Raw genomic sequence first — 12,641 nt, 5'->3', positions numbered from 1 at the left:
GCTTTCACTGATGAAAGATATGCTAAAGAAGAAAGATATGTTTTGAAAGTTTGGAGGTATTTCTAGGCTTTTTTTTTTGTGAAGCCTGTTTATGTTAAGACATTTGAAATGTTAAATAGTCAGAGCTTGACTCATTAAAATCATTGACAAAATTCAGTATCTCAAAAAAGCTTAAAGGTTTTAAAGATGCTTCAGACTGAAAAAAAATAAAGTATTATGAATAGTATAAATGAATTCTGTAGGGACTATTTTAAACAGTGTGCACTTCAAGCAAAGTTCCTAAGATGTTTAACAAACTACACACGTGCTTGTGACTGGACTGTGATTTTAATATTGTCTCTTACCAGGTGTTGTGTCATGTCAACAGCAATGGTAGCTACTTCCTGACTGTATTCACAGATCATCTTCTGGATTACATTAGTAAGATCATCATTTTCTGTCTCTCTAACAATGTGCAAGAGCTCTTGCATAACTGGCCTTACATATGGCTTCACATATTCCTTGGCTAAAAAAAATAAAATAAAATTAGGTGGAATTAACTATCCTTAAACATAAATACATAATAGCTGAAAACTACTAGGTAACTCACTACTCTTGAATTAGATATTTTTTTAAAGATTAATTCACATATACATGCACAAAAAACTCTACCTATGGCACTTTTACAGCCTGTAACTAGTAGACTAGCTAAGTAAATAAAATGTACATTCGTCACCATGCCATTCATTTCAATATCGAAAAGCCATTACAAAAAATATCCACTGTTTTAGGGGAATACATGCCCTCATACACGGGCAGCATTAATTCTTAAGCACACACACTATTTCACTTCATTAAAACAAAAAGACAGATACTATTTACTTTATTAAATGAAGTAGGTTGATACTGACTCTTGTGCAAGAAACCTCCATAAAACTTGAAGTCAGAATCTGCAATGTATACAGTATCTAATGAGTGAGTGAAGCTGTCAAAAGATGATTAAGTATCCTGAAATCTAATTAAATGGCAGAAATGTTCAGATAAATCTGCACAAACCTCCTCATCTCTACCAGTAACTAAATAAATCAGTACATACAACTGATGAATCACTGTAGCATACCTTGCTCCTGGTTGCTTATTAACGTCTGAAGAGCTATGGCAGCTTCTACTTTAACAGGCATTTCCTTATCATCAATCAGGCTCTTCTTTGCCAACTCTACTGCATTCCTCAAGTTCAGCTCATTGTGAAACTTCAAAGCACTGAATGAATGAAGCACCCAACAGGACTGCATGAAAACAAACAAACAAACAAAAAACCTTAGGGCTATTTTTTTCTTGATTACGGTGTGTTCATACAGTAACACATGACAAAGTTTTTGCACTCAAGAGTTTTGTATTTTCCTTCCTCAAATTCCAATAAATCTAGTATGTACATAATCGGTATTCACAGTTTGTTCCTCCTGAGGACAAAAAAAATCAGAAAAGAATTTGAAGAAAATTAACTGTTTGTTTATGACTCATACGGGCACTTTAATTTTGTTCACACTACATTCAAAGTCTCATTACCTACTCTGTGGAAATCCTACCTATTCTTCACAGCTGTCCAACAGCTCTAGTTGTTGAGATCTGCTAATGAAAAATGGTCACAACCACTACTCAAATTCTCCTGTCTGATTGAGGTAGTAAACAATAATGTAACAGATCTTTCATCAATTCATTTAAGTGACAAATCATTTTTAAAATCAAAATGCTGAAAAATTACTGTACAAGATAGTTATTACAAATTCTACTATGTATTCGCTTTATTTCTTTCATTGACATTCATAAGGAAGTTAAACTGCAAAGGGAAGAATCATGCCAAGTACTCAAATTGGTATAATTGGTGAACTTACTCTAGCTCTGAGGTACCCCAGGTTAGACATGAACAAAGGAAATACGTGGTTCTGTAACATCAGCTCCATTTGATCCTTGAATACACTCTTCTGTTGGTGAAAATAAAAATTAATGTTTGAGACCATTCATTTTATTTACTCCATTTTAGCCAGCAATCCATTTTAACTATTGTGAAGTCCATGGAAAAATGCAATTATTTGTCCAAGTAATACAGATATGCTCTGTCTCATGAAGAGATCTGAATCTAGTGTCTTGAACTGAGTAAACCGAATGAGCATTGCAAGTTCAAAGCCATTTAAGTAAAAAAAAAAAAAAATCATAATATTCAACTCTACACTGCTGTTTACAATACTATACCTGGAATTTTCTTTGTTTCTAAAGCACTAGTTCCAGCTGACTTGCATTCCTAAAAATTGTATCCCCCCCTGAGTCTTCCTACAAAGAAGTACACACATAGCCTAAGATAAATGTAAGATTAGCATGAAATAGATTTGAGTATCAAATGACCTGTCATTACTATAACCATTAAAGCTGATTATTTTACATGCTACAACTCACATCATTGTATATGTTTATTAATGTTGCTAATAATGTTGTTATCAATGGAAAAATATAAGTCTTCTGTGAAAGAAATCTCTTTGGCAGGAGAGGGATATTCAATTAAAATTATTCTTCTATATTCCAAATTTGGCAAATCACAAGACATTTACAGAAAGCCAGAACAACCAGCACGGACACTGGGGACTTTCCTACAAACTACAGTCTCAGCATATGAGAAAAGATATATGCTGGGGACTGTGTTACGACCTAAAGGAATGGTTGAGTGGCTAAGGTGAGAAGTGAGGAAACGGGAAGATACAAAATATATCTTAACTGATCAGACTCCTACTTCACTAATCCATTCATCATTTTTCCCCACACAGTCTCCCAAACCTTCAGAGAGGCAGATGAAGAACTAAGGAGAGGAAAAAAAAACACAGAGAAGGGAAAGCACAGGTGTACACAGGTCAGAGGTTTGCATGCACTGAACTGGAGCGCCTGTGGAGATCCATGTGGATAAGTCAGCGTCATCATGTCTATGAGCTACTTACAATCCGTATCTGTCAACTCATCAGCCAGAAGACACTTACAAATCAAGTATTTTATGCAGAAATAGTTCATGGAATTTTTCCATCTGCTAAATGCCAAACACAAGAAATTCAGAGTAGAGAGGAGACTACTGTGTTTGGAGATTAGTACTCTTTTATAAAATATGTTGTAACTTTAAGTTTCATGACTGAAAATTTAAAATACTAGCAGTATAGTGGAATAAATCCTTTATTTTCCTCAGAACAGAGATAAATGAAACCCCTTTCAATATGAAAGGTTTTTCACAACACAGAATATCCTCTTCTTTCACTGTTATATTCCAACATGAGGCAGAGTATTTATAATCCACTGTAACTACAAAAATTTTGCAAGTTATTGATGTTTTGGGATTTTAGGTTGGAAAAGACCCTTAAGATTGTCAAGTCCAACCATCACCTAACACTATCAAGTCATGTCCCTAAGCACCACATTCACACATCTCTTAAATATCTCCAGGGATGGGGACCCCACCACTTCCCTGGGCAGCCTGTTCCAATGCCTAACAACCCTCTGTCTGAAGAAATTCTTCCTGATATCCATCCTAAACCTCCCCAATTGCAACTTGAGGCCATTTCCTCATGTCCTATCACTTGACACCTGAGAAAAGAGACCGACTCCCACATCCCCACAGCCTCCTTTCAGGTAGTTGTAGGGAGCGACAAGGTCTCCCCTCAGCCTCCTGTTCTCCAGACTAAACAGCCCCATTTCCCTCAGCCGCTCCTTAAAGCTCTGATTTTCTAGGCCCTTCACCAGCTTTGTTGCCTCTTCTCTGAAGATGTTCCAGCAACTCAATAACCTTCTTGCAATGAGGGGCCCAAAACTGAAGACAATATTTGAGGTGCAGTCTCACTAGTGATAAGTACAGAGAGACAATAACTTCCCTACCCCTGCTGGCCACACTATATCGGATGCAGGCCAGGATGCCATTGGCCTTCTCATGCACACCGCTGGCTCTTGTTCAGCCAGCTGCTGACAAGCACCTCCAGATCCTTTTTTGCTGGGTAACTTTTGAGCCACTCATCTGCAAGCCTGTACTGCTGCATGTGGTTGTTATGACCCAAGTGCAGCACCCAGAATTCAGCCTTGTTGAATGCAAGGCTATCTATGAAGAAACATCCTGCACATAGAGACAATTCACATACAATATTTTTTTGCATACTTGAAAAGGAAGCCTCCAGCGCAAGAACCCCATTTTCATTCTAAAAGTTATAACTTTTTGGCAGTTAGTTCTGACATGGAGAGAGGGCATACTTGGACTCCACTGCCTACCAAAATGTAAGAGAAATTGTAACAACTACTATATTAGACAGCAGCATTGTGGGTTAAATGTGCACTCAAATTCTGGAGAAAAACTTAAATTGTAAAGATACTGCGTATAAAACATGGAGGAAGGATAGAAACCCTGTACTCTTTGCACTTATTTGCAAAACTCCCAATGGACTGATGAAATGAGACTTGAAGTAATGTATTTTAGGGTCTAAAGGCTACAAAGCTAGACAAAACATTCTTACAACATGTTAAATAAACACTTTTCTGGAACCAGCAGAAACCCACAATAGCACAAGCTGTTGGGGATTTTGATGAAGAATCATAAGCAACGTTACTGGTGGAATGTATACTTTTTTTTTTTTAAAGCCCTTCCATTTTACCAGTAAAGCATAAGAGGAACAAGGGATGGTGCAGTAGCAAACAAGCAGAGCTTTGGAGAAACTTGAGAAGAAAAATCAGTATATAAAATGGGAATATATAAAAAAAAGGAAAGAATGTTAATATTTTTAAAGAAACAAACCCTAAGATTCTTATTGCACAGTGCAATCTCTCCACTGACTTCAATAATATGGTTATGAACTAACCATACTTTAATAAGCTAACATATTCCATTGGAAAAGGGGGTTCATAATAAGAATTACAAATATAAACCTATTTTACTTCCTTACCACTTACCTTCAGTAAAATATCTGCTAGAGATCCTATAACATGCAAAGCTCCATCTTTTTTCCTTGGATCAATGTTTGGCTCTGTCAGAATCTGGTAGCAATATCCCATCATTTTTGGTAATACCTACACAAGACAAAAAACAATCTCCTTTTGTCAGTGAGGTATCCAAATCAAATTATTTCAATAGCATTGGTGAAGTTTAAAAAAATCACGACTTTTATAAGAAGAAATCTTAGCCTGACCAAAGTAACTGGGAGGTACTACATGTAGCATGTTTCCATATTTAAAATTTAGAAGGTTCATGTTCCAGCTTTTCACCCAAACTTGGCAAAACGGAATTAGTTTATTTGAAATTTCATATCAGTAATAGTAAATAAGGTGTTTTTGTTGTTTTGAGGCAAATCAAAAAAGGTGAGGAGAAAAGAGGTTCAAACAGTATTTCACAGTAGTTTTAGCAAACATGCATGTTTTCCAGGGCTAGGCTAAATCCTTTTATTTTTTTTGCATATATCAGTGTTAAGTATAGAAAGAAGTGTCTACAGAAAAGTTTTGTCCTCATTTAAAGAGCAGCTGTATGAAATTAATTTCATTCTTCCTGATTTCATTGTTGTCAACAGGATTTTAAATTGCATCACTGAAAATTAACAAGGATCAGGTTCACTTTTCTTCCTGCTACAATTTGAAAAGCTCTGAACAGCCATGACAGACGCTGTTCATAAACTTGAGAAAATATCACATCTATTCTCTGACTCAGTTTTTATCTAGCAGATTAATTTTACATCTGCAAGAGGAAATCATTTATTATTTATTAATACATACATATTTTAATTCTCCCCAAATTCATAGCACTCAGCCAGGAGAGAGTTTGATTATTTATCAGCAAGTAGTTTTTTCAAGACTAGATCCTGTAGCATCTTCAATTTTAAGGGAAAATAACATTTTAAATAAAATTTCAAATAAAAAATAAAAAACACTAGTACCATACCTCTTTTCTCTTCTTTGCTGCTGTATAAAGAAGATTCTGTGCTGCTGTTGTAGTGGATGCATAATCTTCAAATACATCTAACATTAAAAAGAAATAAACTCACTTTCTGAATACAACATAATAATTAAATTTTGATAAAGTGGCTTGAGTTTGTGGGACACAGAACTATTCATGGCTGTATTCACTTTGTGGTTAAAGAGTCAGACCCAAGCTCATGTCACCTATGAAAGCATTTACTCTTGCCTTCTTCTAGTCTACTAAGCACTCATCACTCTTTATTAAGAATGCATTATTTATTCATTAATTCTTTTGAGACCATGTATTTAAGAGATGAAAAATTCAGTGCCTTTTTTTTTTTTTTTTTAATTAAAACCACTATAGGAAGAACAACAATGCATTCCAGGGCCATCTGTATACCATATGTAGACAATTTTGGCTTGATTTTATTAAAACCTCATGGGAACTCTTTGAATGTAAAAAATACTTGGATCTGGGGGTAGTTTTAAATCTGCTGAAAGTTGAAGCTTTTTAACTTCTTTCATTACAAGTAAACCTTCTTTAATCATATTGAAAATATAATATATATATTGAAAAAAAATCTGTGCTGCCAAACATGTTCTAATCCAAACATCCCAATACAGATTGAATTAAGTAAAAGGTCTAGAAAAGTAATCTTAAAACGTGGTTAAAATTACACATTAACTTTCCTGAGATTTTAAAGATAAATCATGGTTAAGAAATACTACCAGACTACTGGAATTCTTGTTCCAAATCCAAATGCTTCTCTCAAAATTTAAAGTAAATGTACTTTTATGCTTTTATTTTCCTACCTTCCACAATACAATTCAAATCTGTATTTAACTCTCATATTAAAAAAGGCTTCATTGCTTACAAAGAAATAACTGAATTTAGATACCAAAAACCAGCTACATATTTGTACCCCAATGATCAGCGCTATATCACGATCCATTTTCTATATAATAACTCTCCAAGTTTTTTTGTGTGGATTTTATTTTATTTTAAGTATTCTAGGATCTTTTATATTCTGTTTTTACATATGCTAACCAGAAGGCAACTAATTGAAAATTTCCAAATGCTAGATGTCTCTGTGGTGCCTGGCTTACTGGAATTTTCCAGCTAAAATTGCTATGTTTTTTAAGTACCCTTCCCTTTTTCAATGAGATAACTCTTTTAATATGAATTATTTGGTCCGATGTGTAGTTCCCAAGATTTTTCACTAAGTATTTTGAAAAAAATACTTGTATCTAATTGTTTTACAATTTAGTAATAACAATTGGCAAGAGATACTGAAAACATGAACAGATGAACAATTTTCAGTAAAGAAAGAGCAAGTCAGGCCTCTTCTGGTCAAAGTGTGAGCTGCAAGAACTTGCAGACAGCTGTCAACATCTCCAATTCAGGATTCTGAAATTGGCATTAAAAGCTGAGAAAACCGATCTGTTGGGCTGCACTGAGCAAATCTGAAGTAGAAGAAGATGTCAAGAGAACTAGTTTAAGAGCACCAGCCAAATGGCCAAACTCATTTGATATGCCTTCCTCTTAGTTACAGGTTCATGAGATTTAAGAAAAAAAAAATCTCTTCTTTCTATTGTTCAGGACACTAGTGAAGACAGAGACATTACAGTGACCATGGTATATTTGGGACTATGGTGTACGATTGTGATGAAAGCAGAAAATAAATTCTAACTAAAAACAGATACCAAATTTCATGCGGATATATTCATATGGATCCTCTTGCCACAGCTCTTCATCCTCGTCTTTGTAGCACATTAGGGAGAATATCACTTCTTCTGTTATACTCTAATATTAGAGGAGGCAAATACACATAAGTACATAGAAAATCATATTCCAGTACAGCTTCCCTCCATTGTGCACTAGCTTAATAGACGTATTTTTCTGAAGAGTAAAATTCTTTTACACTTTTATTTTTATTAACAGAAATAAACTTACAATACACATACTTTCCTTTTGCAACAGACATAAGACAGAAGTAATTATATAATCTAGCTTTATAATAATCCAGCACCATACAAAATATACTACAGGACATAGTCTGTAAACAGCAGAGCACTGCAGTCTACAGAAGGATCTCACCAGTGCAACATTTAATATAAGACTGCATCCTTCCCATAACGTTCATGAGATTAACTGACTACAACAGTGGAGCTTACAAGACACACACAAAAAAAAATATGAAAATCACTTTTCACTTGTTCTTACATATATTTATAAAATATGCTCTTAAAACAGAGTTCAGTACCTCATAGTTGATGTTCTCTTTGGTGACTGTCTTTGCACTGCAATCAATTATTAATTTCCAAATTTACAGTCATTTCTGAACACTAATAACAAATAAAAGCCAGAACATTAAGACTTTCTGGCAGAATTCAGCAAAATAAGAAACTTAGGGACCAGAATCTTTAATTCAGTTCATAATATCTGCAATAAAAGTTAGTCATAATACCGTAAAAAACAACCACATTAGTGTAGGAATGCTATTTTTCATCAAGGTTGATCACTGCATGAAAGATTTATGAAACATTTAAAACTGAAAAAAATATATACTTATCACCCTGATGACATGCAGTGTTTATGACTGCATTTTATGCACTGACCTGTATGTGTGGCTTCATTTGCTTCCATGTTACAGAGTGTATCACCCCTTGGTTCAGGTAATTTAACGTCTGCTGAAGAACACGTGGTGCAACATAGTCTTTTTGTCTATATTGGTCTAAGATTCTTAAGAGAACCTAAAGAAATAACGAATTGATATTTTTAAATGAAGACAGAAAATTAGCCCGCATGCAAAGATATGCAGAGCACCTTTTCAGTGAATTCCAGCATGGACAGAATAGTTTTACAACAGAAGTTCTACTGTTAGTAATTGCTGCAAGGCCTTTTATTCAAAAGTCAGAAATCATTTAAATATTAAGGACCTGATCAAGCAAGCATTTATGTACATTTTACCACTAGACTAGATCACTATATGTCATCATCTGTGATTGTAAACCAAAGACATACTTCAGTATTCACAGACTCACAGTTTACACAGGCCTCAGCAAAATTTGGAATAGTGACAGTAAAGGAACAGAGAGATTTACAAACTGTTTGGCTTCTAAATCGAATGGTGTCTGTGTTCATTTGTAACAGACAGGCCCCTGAAGAAGACAAATGACTTTAGAAGAGTGGTAAGAACAGAAATACTAAACCAAAGAAAAGCCTAAATCTGTTAATCGGAAAAGATGCAAAAGCCTTATCTTCAATTGCCCGTTGCAACTCTCAAATAGTATCATGTAGCATGCTATTACAAACTCTATTACACAATGCTTCTTCATTATAGAGACTTGATCTACTAAGAAAACTTACAGTACAAAGCCACTAATCTGCACTAATGGCAAATGAACTACTGAATGTAAGCATAAAGACTTGGCACATACATGAATAACAATAAAAATCATGTAAAATGCGTGACAAAATATTTGAATCTTATTTTCAGAAGGACAGCTCTACTTCAGAATTCTTTACAACAACAACACTACAATAAATCTTATTTTGAACGTAATTCCTTCTCTTAGGGGTACTAAGTCTGACCTTAGTCTTTTTTACAGTAATCTCCTTGGGCAAAGTTTGTCCGTATTTCATACGAACTCTAGCACAATGTCAGCATTTAACAACTGATAAATAAGTAACAAAAGCTTAGTAATGCAATACTCACAATAGCATTCATACTAACTATGCAGTGAAATGTGGCAAATCAGCATTTATGAGAGAGAAATGAAAGAAATGTGCAGATCTTCTAGACCATTTATCTTCCAAGCTAAACGGTTCTCTGCTACATGTCCTAGTCTTTCATCAGACATAAGCTTTAACTATCGCATATGACAGCTGCCCATGGAAGGCTATTTCTCCACTCAGAAATTAACCATTGCAAAGAGCTTAAAATTTATATTAGATTGCTTCCTCCTCCTTTTTAATATTTACAGTCTCACCAAAGCCATCCTTTAGTTCTTATCACTCACATATTTACACAGCATTAATACACTGATGGATAAACTGTTGTTTGTTTATTTGGCTGGTTTTGTTTGTTCTTTTGTCAAACTGGATTGAGAAAAGTAATTTTGTTTTATAGACAATCCTTGTATTTTGAAAGCTAGTTTAAATCTGACTTGATTACCAGACAGAGTCAACATGGGTTCATAAAGGGAAAATCTTGCCTTGGTAATTTGATCTATGATAAAGTCAACCTTATGGTGGATAAAAAGACGGCGGTGGATGTAGCATTTCTAGATTTTTGTAAGGTCTTCAGTACCTCCTCTTTTGGAGGTTTTTTCCAACCTTAAAGATTCTATGGCTCTATGAGCAGGAGAATGTATTGCACTCTCCTGACTTCTTAGAAGTCTGTCTAGAATATGTAACACTCAAGATATTTAGTTGAAAAGTTGAAAGCCTGGGAAATACCACTCCCAGTCATCCAGTATATAGCAGGCTGGATGAGAAACAGGAGGAGCTGTACCAGAAACATCTGATTTTCTGAACCACCACTCTCGGGGCTTCCAAGCACCCAACTGCTATAGCCATTCCACCAAACCAGGGAGATGTTACAAGTCTGGAAGCCCATGTTCCCAGATACCCACAATTAAGCTGGCAAAAAATAGCAAAAACTGACAGGAACTGCTTCTCTTCTGTGCAACTTCACCAACACTGAACTGTCTGCAGAAAGCCACATTAAATACAAATACTAAGCATTCCCCAACAAAAACAGTTTTATTGTAAACTGTGAATTTATGCCCTGTTTTCATAAAATATGCTTACCAGGTATAAAATAACTTCTATTGCTATTCTCCAGATACCTTCTAATCTGATTACATCTTCCTAACATAAAATAGGTCATACTCTAGTGTTCCTAAGCTGCAAAATCAGTTTCTAAAGAGTGACCTGAAAATACATCCCTTTGTGATGTGAAACCCATGCATCATTTTTTTTCTCTCAGTTATACAGAGAATATTTATCCACGACGGTAATACTGATGATAAGCACTCACCTTTTATGGAAGTTTTTTTCCTGCAGGGTTTTTTTGAATTGCTGAAAATTTGTGTTATTACACCTCAGTTAAGGATGGCACTAAGAAGAGTTTTAAAGAATTTCTCAATCACTGCAATGAAAAATTGGCCTTACTCTGTTCAGTTCTGTTCCCTGAACTTTGTTGTGAACACACAGTTTATTGAAAAGCAATACCTTTGTGTTCAGCCAAAATGATCTAATTCAGAAACAAATGAACTGTGCTTACCTGTTGTATGCCCACAGCGTACGTTTTTAAAAAAAACTCCGAGAATTCAAAGTATTCTTTAGTTACATTTCCCGGACTTCCATACCTTTAAAACAAAGAGAAGACAGATATTTACATTGTGAGAGAAGACTCTTCAGTGTCAAGAAAACACAGTACTTTCTACAACACCAAGGACTCTGAGTAGCCTCCCATCCTCAACAAATCATTTTCCACAGATATCCGACTAAGTCATTATTTCCTATATAATGCCTCACTTCCCTTTTCTTGTATTAGATTCTCAGATGGTACGATATTATAGTCAAATAAATAAATAAATGCATTTTTGTCAAAAGCTCTATAATTTCCATGTTTTTTGACTTCTTTTCAAATCTTTCTCTGCCTTTGTATTCAAGTATACACACAGTTGTAGCTGAATGCAGTAAAAAAACAATATATATATTATATACACACACACACACACACATATATATGTATATACTTTCTCTGGTTAGTTTCCTGCTGGCTTAGAAAGCCAAATCATCTCACTAAAACCTCAAACCATTGGATGTGTCAGTGCAAGGTAAAGAACAGCAGCAGAAACATCTCTTTGGTAAACACATTAAATCAACTGCTAAATCAACTCCACTGTCTTGTCTAACAGCACCATGAGCAATGTTAACAAGATTCGTAAACCCAACTCCATTTTTAATTAGTTTGTTACCGTTCAAAAAGACGAGCTACAATATGTAATGCCCACTTCTTGCATTTCCACCACACCAACTCTGGTCTATCATCTTCATCAATTTGCAAAGTCTCCTATAAATAAACACATGTATTTTTAATTAGCTCTGTGTAGTGTTGAGAGAAAAATCATGTTTTACACATTCCTCACCCAGTAAGCTAATACAAATTCACAGCACTGACTAAAGCTTTGGTTCTGTTACCAGTTATATAGCATTCAGAAACTTAAAAATACCTTAATTGGTCAATATAAACTGTGTATGTGCAATAGCTGTATTATGCCTGTATTTTAATTTTCAAGATTATGCATGTTTAAAAAAATGAAACTCCCTTATATGCTTGGATAACACACAGTAGTGTGCACTTTTGCTTAAAAATTAAGCAAAATTAACACTACTCCTCCAAATTTATATAACCTAACCATATTTTTAATAGCTTTTGCATTGCAATATTACACTTGTGCAATAAATACCAAAAAAATTTAGAAATGACAGTTGTTGTACAGACACACATGCACACGCACATATTTAATTACTTTTTTCATCTTTTCTTCATGAGATGTGGAAGATGGAAGAAAGAAAAAGAGAAACGGAAACAAATGATAGATTTATGATGAGCTTTTTCTTCTTGAGAGAAAATGGCTAAAATATTTGGAAGCTTCCAAAACATCCCAGATTGGAGTTCACATAT

General features: G+C 34.7%; 1 protein-coding gene across 1 annotated transcript in view; it reads right to left on the bottom strand.

Annotated features, from left to right (window-relative positions):
• Positions 1 to 12,641, bottom strand: part of IPO8 (importin 8) — a 50,838-nt gene that overhangs the window by 23,435 nt on the left and 14,762 nt on the right. The window contains exons 7-15 of the mRNA XM_035345224.1: positions 11,932 to 12,026; positions 11,232 to 11,316; positions 8,560 to 8,694; positions 7,645 to 7,744; positions 5,924 to 6,000; positions 4,945 to 5,061; positions 1,872 to 1,961; positions 1,100 to 1,265; positions 345 to 505 (exon numbers count right to left, since the gene is read on the bottom strand). Of these exons, the coding sequence (XP_035201115.1) occupies positions 345 to 505; positions 1,100 to 1,265; positions 1,872 to 1,961; positions 4,945 to 5,061; positions 5,924 to 6,000; positions 7,645 to 7,744; positions 8,560 to 8,694; positions 11,232 to 11,316; positions 11,932 to 12,026 (1,026 nt within the window). The remainder of the gene's footprint in view (positions 1 to 344; positions 506 to 1,099; positions 1,266 to 1,871; positions 1,962 to 4,944; positions 5,062 to 5,923; positions 6,001 to 7,644; positions 7,745 to 8,559; positions 8,695 to 11,231; positions 11,317 to 11,931; positions 12,027 to 12,641) is intronic.

Source organism: Oxyura jamaicensis, chromosome 1 (genome assembly GCF_011077185.1).
Source record: "Oxyura jamaicensis isolate SHBP4307 breed ruddy duck chromosome 1, BPBGC_Ojam_1.0, whole genome shotgun sequence".
NCBI lineage: Eukaryota > Metazoa > Chordata > Aves > Anseriformes > Anatidae > Oxyura > Oxyura jamaicensis.
The sequence above is the reverse complement of the archived record's forward strand: the minus strand, read 5'-3'. Positions and strand labels throughout refer to the sequence as shown.